This window comes from Hypomesus nipponensis, chromosome 22 (genome assembly GCF_054491055.1).
Source record: "Hypomesus nipponensis isolate SF chromosome 22, ASM5449105v1, whole genome shotgun sequence".
Taxonomy (NCBI): domain Eukaryota; kingdom Metazoa; phylum Chordata; class Actinopteri; order Osmeriformes; family Osmeridae; genus Hypomesus; species Hypomesus nipponensis.
In genome coordinates, this window is record NC_140382.1 from 19,231,257 (window position 1) to 19,246,040 (window position 14,784).

Here is a 14,784-nt window from a genome sequence, read left to right on the forward strand (position 1 = left end):
TTGGACCTGGCCGTAATGCTTCTAGCTGTTGGAATCTTTTTAGAACTTACTTTAGGTTTTGTCACTTTTACTATTTTTGAATACTTTATGGAGCTTTTTAATCTCCTACTCCCCATTGTCGCTCAATGGTTACCTTCCCCAATGCTTGATGGATTTCACTGTCCGGGGTTAGTACTGGCATTTTTTGCCCTTTATACAGTTTGATAACTAATTTATTTTATTCCTGAAGCTTGCTTTTGAAGAGCAGATCCCAAGTCGATCCATTTTATTCATAAAGCACATTTAAAATAACAGCTGTTTGCCAAAGTGCTAAATAATATTGAATAATTAAAACACTCATGGACACAAAAACACATTCAGTCAAAGCACAAAATGTTACAACTACACCTACCAGTAGAGCCCAGGACTATGATCTCTCCTCTTTGTTCCAGTCAACAGTCTAGCGGCAGCATTTTGAACAAGCTGGAGACGTGACAGTAGTACATCGCAAAAGTCCAGTCTGGATGAAATGAAAGCATACAGACTCCATTTCCCTGGATGATAAAAACGCTTTTGGACCAAATTTGGACCAACAAAAATCAACCAAAACCCAACCATCTCATGTGGAGATAGCCGAGGAGATAGCTCAGCAGACTTGTGAGGAGATAGCTCAGCAGATACCTGAGGAGATAGCTCAGCAGATACCTGAGGAGATAGCTCGGCAGATACCTGAGGATATAGCTCGGCAGATACCTGAGGAGATAGCTGAGGAGCTGGTTACCCCTGCCTCTTCCTCCTCAGTTCTGACAGCACACACATGGACATTCAAACTCTAACCATGACATGGAGAAAGAATACAAACAGCCAACATTTTATTAGTCATCAGTGAAAATAGCAGGAACAGGAAACCTCAGTTTTGACATTCTCTAGAGAACTGGTCCTCTATTGAATCTAACAACAAGAAACAAAACTATACTGTTAATTCAGAGTAAAAAAGAAACTAACTTTACACTGCGGTTACATACAGGTCTTACTAATCAAAGCAGACCAAACTGTTTTGAAGATCTTTTCAGGGCCGAGTCATATAGAACCTCCAAAACTACAGTCACATGATCTCTGCCGCGTTGCTATTGTGAGGATCCTGATAACGTCCACCAGATCACGTCCACCAGATCACGTCCACCTGATCCCGTCCAGAGCTGCTCTCAGGTCCATCTTGCCTATATGAGACGCTCACACCTGTGTTCCTGTTCATCACACTGGTAACCCACATAATAACCCAGTTCTTCGGGAGGGTTAGTGTGAGAGTTTCTCCTGATCAGACCGCTGTGCTGGGTGAGGGAGGCCGCAGCAACACACCATCCTTCACAGAGGTACACAACACTAACAAGAGCCATGGGGATTTCCTGTTAAATAAGTGTTTCTTCTTTTTGATCCAATGTTTACTTTCTGCCTTTGCCCTTCCCTTTGCCCTTCCCTTTCCCTTTCGCAGAATCCCTTGCTTTCTCCTTCTTGGGCTCCTTGGTTGGCTTAGCTTTCTTTTGCTGTGGAGAGACAAGAGACTTAGTCCTGACACACACATTTTGTCCACACAACCGGTCCTGATAAGTTGCCAGATAAAACACTCAGTGAGGTATGACTGCAATAAAGTATTCAACAATTACTTTGATCATGGCGTCTGCATCAAGGCCTTCCTCCTCATCATCCTCCTCCTCCTCAGGCACCTGGCTGTCTGGCTCCGCCCCTTGCAGGTCCCCCCCCCCCCCTCCACGACGCCCCTTCTTGATTGGCTGCAGGGAGTATGGGGTCAGGTGCACCTCGCGATTGTATGCTCGCGTGAAGGCAGCTTTTACCTGGAGAGACACCCAAGGTTAGTCCTAGTCCTGACCAGACACATTCAGGGTTAGTCCTAGTCCTGACCAGACGAACCCAGGGTTAGTCCTAGCCCTGACTCTAACCATGGATTAGAACCGAATCCGTAGCAGCCCTCCCCCCATCCTCCCTTCAGGAGTAGACATGCATCCAAAGAGACTCAATGCCCCACAAAACCCTGACCTTGGGGTCCAGCTTGGCGTAGGGATCAGTCTGGCCGCCCCAGACGCTGATCTCCATGATGCTGTCCACGTCCTCCCTGATGAGGTGATATTGGTCCATGAGCTGGACGGCCTGGCCCGCTCCCTCAGCACCCTGCCTCTCGAGGGGACAAAGCAGCATCCTCCGAAAGTACGGCATGTAGTCCTGGTTCACTGTCTCACTGCTGCTCAGTGTCCTGTGGCAGGGTGGGGGGTAAGGGTGGGTATTGGCAAGTACCTTGCAATACGATATATATCACGATACACATGTTACGATTCAATACATCACGATTCATCACAATATCACTACGGAATCACGATACTTAAGTACTAAAAGAAAACCTCAAATAATATTAGGCTATATACTTAAAAGGACAATTTTTTGTTAATGGGGATTAGCTAAAGATTGTCCTTTGAAGTATATAGTTTAATACTACCCCTAATTTAAAAAATGAACCACAATTGGAAATTATAATGTCTAAAAGTGATATTAAGGATTGACTTTCAGGCTAATTTAGACTGTCAACACAAATGAAAAATTATAAAAAGTACAAAATAATAAATATTGATTTTAGCTCAGAGTATCGATACAATGTCGTGAAGCCATGAATCGCAATTCTGCATTAAATGATGTTTTGGCACAGCCCTAGTGGGAGGGTGGGGGGGTTAGTGTGTGATTATCCTGTGAGTGTCTATGGTGTGTATATTGCGCTTATGTATGTGTGTGTATCCCTACTTCAGGCTCATGTGTGAAGTCAGCTCGTGCAGGATTCGGGAGTGCTTGCTGGTGGACGAGTGTTTTCCCAGCCAGCTGGGGAAGGAGGGGAACTGGGACATGTAGCCTCGCATGAGCTCCCCCGGCAACACGCTCGCATAGATTGCCTGGAACACACACATGTCAATAAAGCACACAAGTCAATCACGCACACACACACACACAAAGACATGCAGTTTGATCAGGTCCCGTTTGACAATAAAAGAAAGAAAGAATAGTAGATTGACAAAAGGTTTTTCTCGCAGTGTCAAAAGAAAGATCAGGTCTGTGTGTGTGTGAGAAAGAAAGTGTGTGCGTGTTTGTGTGGTACCTGAGTGGGCAGCAGAGACCAGGTCTGTCGAGAACGGATCTGTCTGTCCACCAGGTCGCCATCACAGATGGAGTCAGCTGTTCTACTGAGCAGCACCAGTAGGGCCTGCATGTTGCCCCTGGACCAGAGGAGAGAGGGAGGGGAGAGAGGAGATAAGGAAGGAGAAGAGGAGAAAAAGGGAGGGAGAGTTGAAAAGGAGGAATGGATGGAGAAGAGCAGGAGAGAGAGGAGAGGAGAGAAAGGACCAATTTACAACCAGGTATACTTCCCTGTTGAACCAATCAGGTACACTTCAACCAGGTATACTTCCCTGTTGAACCAATCAGGTACACTTCAACCAGGTATACTTCCCTGTTGAACCAATCAGGTACACTTCAACCAGGTATACTTCCCTGTTGAACCAATCAGGTACACTTCAACCAGGTATACTTCCCTGTTGAACCAATCAGGTACACTTCAACCAGGTATACTTCCCTGTTGAACCAATCAGGTACACTTCAACCAGGTATACTTCCCTGTTGAACCAATCAGGTACACTTCAACCAGGTATACTTCCCTGTTGAACCAATCAGGTACACTTCAACCAGGTATACTTCCCTGTTGAACCAATCAGGTACACTTCAACCAGGTATACTTCCCTGTTGAACCAATCAGGTACACTTCAACCAGGTATACTTGCCTGTTGAACCAATCAGGTACACTTCAACTAGGTATACTTCCCTGTTGAACCAATCAGGTACACTTCAACCAGGTATACTTCCCTGTTGAACCAATCAGGTACACTTCAACCAGGTATACTTGCCTGTTGAACCAATCAGGTACACTTCAACCAGGTATACTTGCCTGTTGAACCAATCAGGTACACTTCAACCAGGTATACTTCCCTGTTGAACCAATCAGGTACACTTCAACCAGGTATACTTCCCTGTTGAACCAATCAGGTACACTTCAACCAGGTATACTTCCCTGTTGAACCAATCAGGTACACTTCAACCAGGTATACTTCCCTGTTGAACCAATCAGGTACACTCTCCACTCATGCCACAGTCTCCTCTGCTACTATACACCTCCCTCCTCTCCACCTCCTCTCGCCCTCCCTCCTCCAGACCTCCCTATTCTCCACCTCCGTCCCTCACACCTCACCTCCTCCCCCCCCCCCCTCCTCCACACCTTCCCCCAGGTAAGGGGCAGTGTGTTACCCAGCGGCAGCAGGATGGACGTGGGGGTAGTTCTCCTGGACGAACAGGGGGGCCAACGAGTAGTCGTGGAAGAACAGGTCTGACTTGTCCTGGAGGCTGCTGGGTGTGTCGCCTCCGGAGGAGAACACCCTCCTGCACACGTCGAAAGGGCCCAGATGGGTGTCCTTGCGTGCACCTTGGGCGTCTTGCCTCGCCTGGTCATACGACAGCGTCTTGTGGGTCGATGACCACATGCTGAGGTTGTGTAGTACCTGCAGGGGCGTTGGCATGGTTACAGAGAGGTCGTCTGGGGTCAGGGGTCATCCAGATTGCTCATGGTGTCTGGGCTGGACTAACACACAGCAGCTGTCCTGTTACCTGTCGAATGTCCTGATTGGATGCCAGGATGATTTCATTGAGGGCAGGGGGCAGGATCTTGATGCCCTCCTTGAAGGCAATGGACATCATGGCTCCCTGAGGGGGGAGGAAGACTCATGAAGTTTATTCATGAAAAGCGTGTACAACTTGATGGTTTGTGTGTGTGTACCTTGATCTGCTCCAGACGGGGTTTCTGGAAGCGCAGGTCGTAGCAGTAGTTGGCCAGTGAGCGGATCTTCTGGTGGTTTCGGTCGTTGCACATGCAGATTATGGGGATCTTCGACTGCTTGATCAGACTGATCATTTCCTGCAGGGGTCAGAGGTCACTCAGACAACCAGAAGGCAGTGAAGGGAAATATAGATGAAGACCTGATGGGTCCTGTAAAAAACAACACTGTGGGTCCGTACGTAACCGTGTGTGTAGCTGTGTGTCAGTGTGTGCGTGGCTGTGTGTGCGTGTACCTGTATCCCTCCTCTGTCCTCGTTGCCAGCCATGCCATCCACCTCGTCCATGATGAGGACGTGTTTATTACTCACCGTCTGAGCTGGGCCTGAGACACACAGTCATTATTAAGGCTGGTGTTGTTGAGGCTGTCTGTGTGTGTGTGTGTGTGTGTGTGTGTGTGTGTATGTGTGTGTGTGTACCTGAGTAGTAGTTCTTGATGCTGGTGTTGTTGAGGCTGTCTGTGTGTGTATGTGTGTGTGTGTACCTGAGTAGTAGTTCTTGATGCTGGTGTTGTTGAGGCTGTCTGTGTGTGTGTGTGTGTGTGTGTATGTGTGTGTGTACCTGAGTAGTAGTTCTTGATGCTGGTGTTGTTGAGGCTGTGTGTGTGTGTGTGTGTGTGTGTGTGTGTGTGTGTGTGTGTACCTGAGTAGTAGTTCTTGATGCTGGTGTTGTTGAGGCTGTCTGTGTGTGTGTGTGTGTGTGTGTGTGTGTATGTGTGTGTGTGTGTGTGTGTGTGTACCTGAGTAGTAGTTCTTGATGCTGGTGTTGTTGAGGCTGTGTGTGTGTGTGTGTGTGTGTGTGTGTGTGTGTGTGTACCTGAGTAGTAGTTCTTGATGCTGGTGTTGTTGAGGCTGTCTGTGTGTGTGTGTGTGTGTGTGTGTGTGTGTGTATGTGTGTGTGTGTGTGTGTGTGTGTACCTGAGTAGTAGTTCTTGATGCTGGTGTTGTTGAGGCTGTGTGTGTGTGTGTGTGTGTGTGTGTGTGTGTGTGTGTGTGTACCTGAGTAGTAGTTCTTGATGCTGGTGTTGTTGAGGCTGTCTGTGTGTGTATGTGTGTGTGTGTACCTGAGTAGTAGTTCTTGATGCTGGTGTTGTTGAGGCTGTCTGTGTGTGTATGTGTGTGTGTGTGTGTACCTGAGTAGTAGTTCTTGATGCTGGTGTTGTTGAGGCTGTCTGTGTGTGTATGTGTGTGTGTGTGTGTGTGTGTGTACCTGAGTAGTAGTTCTTGATGCTGGTGTTGTTGAGGCTGTATGTGTGTGTGTGTGTGTGTGTGTGTGTGTGTGTGTGTGTACCTGAGTAGTAGTTCTTGATGCTGGTGTTGTTGAGGCTGTCTGTGTGTGTATGTGTGTGTGTGTGTGTGTGTGTGTACCTGAGTAGTAGTTCTTGATGCTGGTGTTGTTGAGGCTGTCTGTGTGTGTATGTGTGTGTGTGTGTGTGTGTACCTGAGTAGTAGTTCTTGATGCTGGTGTTGTTGAGGCTGTCTGTGTGTGTATGTGTGTGTGTGTGTGTGTGTGTACCTGAGTAGTAGTTCTTGATGCTGGTGTTGTTGAGGCTGTCTGTGTGTGTATGTGTGTGTGTGTGTGTGTGTGTGTACCTGAGTAGTAGTTCTTGATGCTGGTGTTGTTGAGGCTGTATGTGTGTGTGTGTGTGTGTGTGTGTGTGTACCTGAGTAGTAGTTCTTGATGCTGGTGTTGTTGAGGCTGTCTGTGTGTGTATGTGTGTGTGTGTATGTGTGTGTGTACCTGAGTAGTAGTTCTTGATGCTGGTGTTGTTGAGGCTGTCTGTGTGTGTATGTGTGTGTGTGTGTGTGTGTACCTGAGTAGTAGTTCTTGATGCTGGTGTTGTTGAGGCTGTCTGTGTGTGTATGTGTGTGTGTGTGTGTGTGTGTGTACCTGAGTAGTAGTTCTTGATGCTGGTGTTGTTGAGGCTGTCTGTGTGTGTATGTGTGTGTGTGTGTGTGTGTGTGTGTACCTGAGTAGTAGTTCTTGATGCTGGTGTTGTTGAGAGACTCGGCGATCAGTTCTTTCAGACTGTTCTTACTCCGAGTGCAGCTGGCGTTCATCTCTACATAGCTGTAGCCCAGCTCCTGCACACACCAAATATGGCAGAAACATGGGTGTGTGTACTGACCTCACACACCAGGGTTAGTGACTAGTACTGACCTCACACACCAGGGTTAGTGACTAGTACTGACCTCACACACCAGGGTTAGTGACTAGTACTGACCTCACACACCAGGGTTAGTGACTAGTACTGACCTCACACACCAGGGTTAGTGACTAGTACTGACCTCACACACCAGGGTTAGTGAATAGTACTGACCTCACACACCAGGGTTAGGGTTAGTGACTAGTACTGACCTCACACACCAGGGAAGCTGTGGTGGTGTGTGTGTGGGGTGTGTGTGGTGGGGTGTGTGCTGGGGTGTGTGTGTGTACTGACCTCACACACTAGGGCAGCTGTGGTCGTCTTGCCGACTCCTGGAGGCCCTGAGAGAAGAGCAGCTTTGAAGGAAGAACCATCGTCCTTCCCAGAGCCAAACTTACCCGACCTCGCTGCCAACACACACACAGGAGGAGGGAAATAAGCAGAATATTATTGTTAATTAGCGCTTGTTTCTATACGTTTCCTCATGCAATGGAAACACACACTCACCCCTGAGGGACGAGTGACACACACACAGCGTACCTGCAGGCTTGGCTCCTCCCCCAGCATGGTTCCTATGCCAGTTTTGCAACCAGCGCAGTAGCTTATTGGCACAGCTCTGCTCCCCCTGCTGACCAATCACAGCCTTCAGAGAGCGGGGGCGGTACCTGTCCACCCACAGCAGACTGGCTCCCTTGTCAGCCAATGAGGAAGAACCAGAGCCAGGGGATGATGAAGGAGACTCTCCTTGCCCCTCCAGCCCCCTCCTGGGCCCTGAGCCCTGGCCAGGGGGGGTCCCCCCAGCCCCCAGTGCCCTCCTGGAGCCCCTGGCAGTCTTGGAGGGGCTGGCAGTCTGGGGGCCAAGGAAGGAGCTCTTGGCTGGGGAGGCCTTCAGGGGGACCCTTGTGGAGCCTTGGCTCTACACACAGGAAGAAGACAAGGTAACAGTTAGCCTGGATGGACACCAGGGTCAGGGTTAGGGACAGGGACAGGCACAGACTCTGACCTCAGCAGCAATCTCGTACTTGGACTTCTTTCCTGGTTTGGTTCTGATCAGGTCCAGCAGCCCGTCCTCGTCCAGGATCTGAGTTCCCAGACTGAGTGCCTGGACACACACACACACACACACAGTTAACCCTGCACGTACAAGAGACACACACACAGAGAGACCCAGAGAAAGAGTGTGTACCTTGTCAGTCTTGGCCTGCCCACTATCTCTCCCCAGCACCAGGTAGCTGGTCCTTCTGCTGATGTTGCTGGTCACCTTCCCACCGTAGCGCTCCACCAGCCTCCTGGCCTCCTCACGCTCCAGGGACTCCAGCACCCCGGTCAGCACAAACACACAGCCCTCAAGGCAGTTATCTGCTCCCTGGACACACGCAGTATGTGACAATCAATAACACCATCTGTGCTTGATTTCTTTTTGTGTGTGTGTTGCGAATGGTATCTCCATAGAGCCTGGTGTGTATCTGTGCGAGTGTGTGGTGTGTGAATGAGTGTGTGTGTGTGGTGTTACCTGGGGTATCTCCTTAGAGCCCAGAGCCCTAGGCCCCTCTCTGTTCAGGTAGTTTCTGAAGGCTGATGAGTTGCCTCTCCTCTTCTCTGTATCTTCCGGACTGGTGCTCTACACACACAAACACATTGTGACAGGGTTATTTAAGTGAGTCTCCTGTGACAGGGTTATTTAAGTGAGTCTCCTGTGACAAGGTTATTTAAATGAGTCTCCTTGACAGGGCAGCTTTTGAGCTCTCACCTCTGATTTCTTGGGAGATGATTTTAATGTGGTGGATGTGGTTATTCCAGCAACACTTCCTGTTTTGGGTGTGGCTTTCCTGTCTGTGGTGGCAGGGCTGACAGGCTCTTTCTTAGGAGAGACGGTCACTTTGACCTTCCCCACTCCCTCCTCTCCCTCCCTCCTCTCCCCTCCCTCCTGCTTCCTCTTCATCATGGCCAGTTTGGAACTGGCTTTAGGAGGCAGGACCTTTTGAGGGGACGGACCAATCACTTCCTCCTTGTGGCTGCCCATCCCATTGGACTGTGAGTGAGAAGTGCTGCTGTGGGCAGAGTCTGCTCTGGTCTTCTCAGGTGAAGAGGAGTGAGGACCAGAGTGCTTGCGAGCCTGGGGACACACACAGTGTGCTTACAGCCAGGGGAGAACCACACACAGCGAGTGTGTGAGCACAACAGGGACAGTGTGTGTGTTTGAACAGTTGACTCGTCACCTTCTTGGCATGTGGTTCTTCATCCAACATGGCCAGTGTTTTAGCAAACTGCTCATCCTGATGGACCTGCTTCTCAACCTAGGGGAGAGAGAAAGAAGGGGGGGAGGTAGGGTGTAAGAGGCAGAGAGAAAGGGGGAGGGAGATGTAGAGTGAGAGGAGAGGGTGTGAGACAAAGAGAGAGTTGGATGGGGTGAGCAGTGTTTCCTTTACGATTTTTTTAAGCAGTGGAGGCAGGTCTGTCCAAACACCCCCCCCAACCCGAAACAAAGTTCTTACCCTATATTTCGGAGCAGGTTAATGTAATAGTCTAAAAGCTAATGTAATATCACACATATTTTTGTCCTATTAAAGCAATAAGGTTAAGCCCTTTAAAGACACATTCCACTCATAAAGTATGTTCTCAATTGGCATAAATGCTGCTAATTAATAATTGACGTAACAACTTATTGTAAATGGTCAGTAGCCTAGCCTATTGATTAAGGTTGGCCACTGGAAAGCATGTACACTTTCTGCTTCATTTGATCTTGGTAGGTAAAGCATTCTGTAGCAAATATTAACAATAAACCCACTATTAATTAATTAAAATACTTCAACATAATAATGCACCTAATTACAAACAAGAGCGAGGGCAGCAATCGCTATCGAATCAACAGACACGTGCAAGTTAGCTAGCAGGGGAAAAATACAAATTTCGAAAATCACCAGTTAACTTAATTTACATTTGCAAGAACTATAGACTAATACAATAACAGGCTTAAATGAACTGACAACATAAGTTATACGACTTACATTTAGTTTTTTAGCAGACGCTCTTATCCAGAGCGAATTACAGTAAGTACAGGGACATTCCCCCCCGAGGCAAGCAGGGTGAAGTGCCTTGCCCAAGGACACAATGTCATTTAACACAGCGGGGAATCGATCCGGCAACCTCTAGCCTGACTCCCTCACCGCTCAGCCATCTGACTCCCAGACACTTACAGTTCTCAAGGATGCACATACGCAATCTCAACTGCGCTGTGAAGCTTGTGTCCATGCTATTCTCCGACATGCACTCTAACAAATCAAATCAATTTGTACAGCCCTTTTGACATGCAAGCATGTCACAGAGGACTTAACATACACCCATAGAACTGCCCCTCAACCAACCTAAACCCTCAAGGACACTGCTATCACTGCTGATAGATGCCTTTTGTACAGCCCAATTTCTGATACCGTGGTGGCAGAAATGTAGCCATGGCGGGATAAATCAACTTAGTGGGAACACTGGAGAGAGGGAGGGAGGGAAAGGTAGAGAGGGGGAGGGTTGAGTAGAGAGTCTATGGCGCCCCCTGCAGGCTTCCTACCTCCATGTCCATCTGCTGGAGCAGCTCATCACTCAACTCCTCCTGACATACCTGGGCACACACGCAGACAGACAGACAGGTACAGACACAAGTACACAAACACATGCACGCAGACACATAAACACGCACAGACACACAGGGTCAGGGTTAAAGGTCGGGGCTAGGGATGCTCATAATAAACCGTGTAACCGTTTACTGACAATACTAATGTTTTCCGGTTAATACTATTGGTTAAACAGTGTTCTTTTTCACCTTCCCTAGTGTCTAGCGACTAGCGTCTACTGACTAGCATCTAAGCAGCCTCAAAGTTACTAACTGTTCTTCATTGTTTTTATAGCCGCCAATCATGTAGGTCCGGCCAGCGCTCTCAGACTTTGTGTTTAGTTGAACTCACAGCCTTCCTCTTGGTACTGGCCACCAGCTTCCTGTCCGAGCGCTGCACACCTCCACTACCAAAGTAGTCCATCACAGAGGTGGGGGTGAGTCTGGGCGGGGGTGGGGCAGAGGTGGGGGTGACCGGTACTCTGGTCTGGGTAGATTTTGGAGGAGACTTTGTCGTCTCCTTGGATGACAAAAAAGTATTTTCAGTCTGTTTCTTCTTCGCTGGTTTGGCCACACTATTCTCCTTGGGCTTGGAGGACTTGAAAGACAGGAAGTCATCATTGTCCGAGTCTGAGGAGATCACAGGTGGAGAGAGAAGGCAAAAGAGCAGAAGGGGTAAGAGAGCAAGAGATGAACCACTGCATACATCATCTAGGCATGCAGCTAACATCCTTCTATACAACCTTAATCACAGCAACAAGTCTCAGAGGATGCATGCTGTGCAATAGACTGAAACCTTGCTGAGGAATGGGAGGGGGGCTGGCAGGGTGTGTCTCACCAGTCTCTGAGATGTACTATACTGGCAGGGTGTGTCTCACCAGTCTCTGAGATGTACTATACTGGCAGGGTGTGTCTCACCAGTCTCTGAGATGTACTATACTGGCAGGGTGTGTCTCACCAGTCTCTGAGATGTACTATACTGGCAGGGTGTGTCTCACCAGTCTCTGAGATGTACTGCACTGGACCCTTCTTGGAAGGGAAGGTCTCCGTCTTCCTCTCTGGCTTCTCCTCCTCGGAGTCTGGAAGTGGAAAGTTGATATTCAAACCTGATCATTCTATAGCATCCCTATAAGGAGACTGTCAGGGTCACACCTGACTATGAAGGGTCATACCTGACTCTATGAAGGGTCATACCCAAGGGCGTAGGTTTGCATAGGGTCGATAGGGACTAGTTAAGACCGAGTTTGGGAAAGGCACAATTGTCCCCACTAATGTTTTTTTAAATTTTCGACAAAAATATTGCACAACATATTTGCAAAACTCATCCGTATTATTATTTATACCATGTTCGTTGCCCAGAAAAGTGAAAAATACATTTCCAAGTTAACCAATGAGCCTCCAGCCTGCAAGACAAGATGATGTCATTTAATTGCGTTTTGAAAGTTGTTAGTGTAGTAGAGCAGCATGTAACTTTTGCTCGTATTACATCTATCCCTAGCGTCTGCTATCTTTCGACCAGTGTGTTAGCAGCAGCTGGTCTTGAGGAAGTCAGAAGGATAAAGCTAATCTACCCATTTAATGGGACCGTGCTACGTTAGCCTAGTACCAGCAGGCTAGCAACTCTCTATTATTCGATATGAACTGGTAATAAGTAGGCCTATATGATCTCTTGGATATTAATATGGCTATCCCTGTAATTTTGACCAATGTCAGCAGTCAACTAAGCATGGTTAGTGTCTGTATTACATTGATAAATTACTGTGCAGGAAAAACAGGTCCCTGAAGCTACAGATGTAGAGCAGGTTGGTGACGAATCAGCATCAGGGGTTCAGGTGGGAGGTTGAATTGTCCATTTTGGTAAAGATTCCATTAAATTGCTGTTTTTAAGGGATGTTTAGACAATGTTACCCATGAATGTTATCATTCACACTTATACTTGTAGGTAGTAAAAAGGTGCTATAAATTTGGGATGCCCAAATAGAATTCATTATTTAATTGCTCAGAAGTCCAGTACAGATGATGTAGGCTCCATCATTTTTTGTATTTATTGGTGTGTGTGGGGGGGGCAGTGTCCCTACCAAAGCTGAGACCAAACCTACGCCCTTGGTCATACCTGACTCTATGAAGGGTCATACCTGACTCTATGAAGGGTCATACCTGACTCTATGAAGGGTCATACCTGACTCTATGAGCAGTCTCTTCTTCTTCTTCTTCTTGTCACAGAGCTGTGTCTTCTCTGCCTTGAGACTGGTTCTCTGAAACATGGAAGCACAACTGTGGCATGTATTTGATATATCCAGTACAAATTACCTACATTTTATTCATTTAACTGACACTTATCTAAGACAACGTAAAAATAGTGCATATAGAAAGTACAGTAGAATATCAAGGATCAGAAGAGCACAGGGTTAGGGTTCTAGTTATACAGTACATCAGTGGTTAGAGTCAAGCAACAGGCACAGTGTAAAGTAACTGCTCAGCTACCAGGCACAGTGTAAAGTAACTGCTCAGCTACCAGACACAGTGTAAAGTAACTGCTCAGCTACCAGACACAGTGTAAAGTAACAACTAGAAATACCTCTGCTACAGTCTTACAGTTACATGCATCTTGAATTAAGTGGTGCATGGAAATGGCTTCAGTTTCATGTCAGAGTAACACCAGGATCTCAACTATGTACGGTGGAGGGACAACATTACAGGTATCACATGAATGAATGACCTGCTGCTTTTGATGGTCTTTGGAGGAAAACAGACATAGGGCTTCAAGTGTGACCTGGTGTCGATGTCCGTTACCTTGGTGATGTTTTTCTTTTTCTTCACGTCTTCCTCTGGGGACACCGATTTAGTCTTCTTTTTGTCATCGTTTGTGAGCACGCTCAAATTTGGGCCGGGTTTATGAACCGCGGGTTTGCTCGGCGCAAAGAACCGCCGGATGTCCTGAATTAGATAATAAGATAAACGACTGTAGACATTTGATTTGACCAAATTCACAACATGTTGACATGCACACAGTGTTAGAGAAACACAGCCATGTTTACTTTTGGGACAGCAGTGCAGTTAAGAAAGGCATGCTACTGGAAACAGACAGTACATAGTAATGTTAGTGTTTAAACATTAGCTGGTATTTTGCCAACAGTCGTTGTGATATGCAGTTGATAAGCTAGCAAGAGATTCTGACTTTGCTAACCAGCTAGCATGGTGCTGTGTGCGCGCGCTCTAAGATGATCAGCACGGTGTCTGGAAACTTTCAACAGTTACATAGAATCTACGAACTATTAACTGAGAACATCGATGCACTAACCTTGTTACTTACCATATTCAACTGTACGGTGTAATTCTCGTATTGATTGCTGTCAGATCTGTTCACTACGCACTTTCAGCAGAGCAACTTGGCGCGAACTATGATTGTCTCAGGGCGGCGCTTGGAAATGATGTCACGTTCAGAGGAAGCTGCCTCCGGTGTCGGTACCGACCATTTACTGTAAAAACAAGGTACCGACCTCTTCTGGACTGAAGTCCTAGGGGCCTGAGGAGAGATGTCTACAGTTGGACCCTTCCTGTTGTCTCTAACCTGCACATCATCAGGCGTACTGTAGCTAAACGAATGTCAGTTAGTGTCTTTAATCTTGTAATCACCAACATCGGTCAAAAGTTAGTTTTTTTTTGTTTTGAAATATTTTCGATATCTTCGCAATACATTAATTTAATCATTCAGTATTCCATGTATTTCTCAATTAATATTGATCAATTTTTATTTTGTATTATTGAATAAAAATCGTTTTGGTATCACTACCTGTAATGCACAACATTGGGCTAAAAGGACCCGTCATGATGGCTGTTTCTTTGCTATATCTTATGAAATCAATTCATTTAATATTTAAACATTCAAAGTAATCATTAACTTTTTAATTTACAGGCACTTTCAACTACTGGTTAACAGTATCAGCAATATTGCACTGTTACCCCACTTGTCTTTATTATGTGTATTAGAGGCTTGGTATACTGTATTTTATATTGTTCTTGGTTGACATTTTTGCTTATCATGAGTTAATTTATGTTGAGTACTTATGTTATGTGCCAGGTTGCTCTGCATTGTCCTAATAATTTCAGTGCCCA

At 46.9% G+C, this 14,784-nt stretch overlaps 1 protein-coding gene across 1 annotated transcript; it reads right to left on the reverse strand.

Annotated features, from left to right (window-relative positions):
• Window positions 1-834: 834 nt before the first annotated feature.
• Window positions 835-14,095, reverse strand: rfc1 (replication factor C (activator 1) 1). Its single transcript, XM_084687283.1, has 23 exons — window positions 13,982-14,095; window positions 13,462-13,605; window positions 12,848-12,923; window positions 11,667-11,747; window positions 11,021-11,298; window positions 10,627-10,677; window positions 9,284-9,361; window positions 8,815-9,180; window positions 8,578-8,685; window positions 8,251-8,430; window positions 8,068-8,166; window positions 7,605-7,980; window positions 7,359-7,471; window positions 6,888-7,002; window positions 5,155-5,243; window positions 4,862-4,999; window positions 4,693-4,788; window positions 4,336-4,586; window positions 3,137-3,254; window positions 2,788-2,933; window positions 2,035-2,248; window positions 1,644-1,832; window positions 835-1,523 (listed from the first exon to the last, which is right to left on the reverse strand). The coding sequence occupies exons 1-23, from the start codon at window positions 13,982-13,984 to the stop codon at window positions 1,422-1,424; spliced, it is 3,411 nt and encodes a 1,136-aa protein (XP_084543409.1). The 5' UTR covers window positions 13,985-14,095; the 3' UTR covers window positions 835-1,421.
• Between the last annotated feature and the right edge of the window lie 689 nt (window positions 14,096-14,784).

What these genes read in the sequence shown, in the direction of transcription:
- rfc1 (XM_084687283.1), bottom strand. An exon ending in AAAAGAAAAACATCACCAAG is followed by an intron (nt 12,924 to 13,461) that starts GTAACGGACATC and finishes TCCATGTTTCAG; the next exon opens with AGAACCAGTCTCAAGGCAGA. An exon ending in CCAATCAGGACATTCGACAG is followed by an intron (nt 4,587 to 4,692) that starts GTAACAGGACAG and finishes ACGCCCCTGCAG; the next exon opens with GTACTACACAACCTCAGCAT.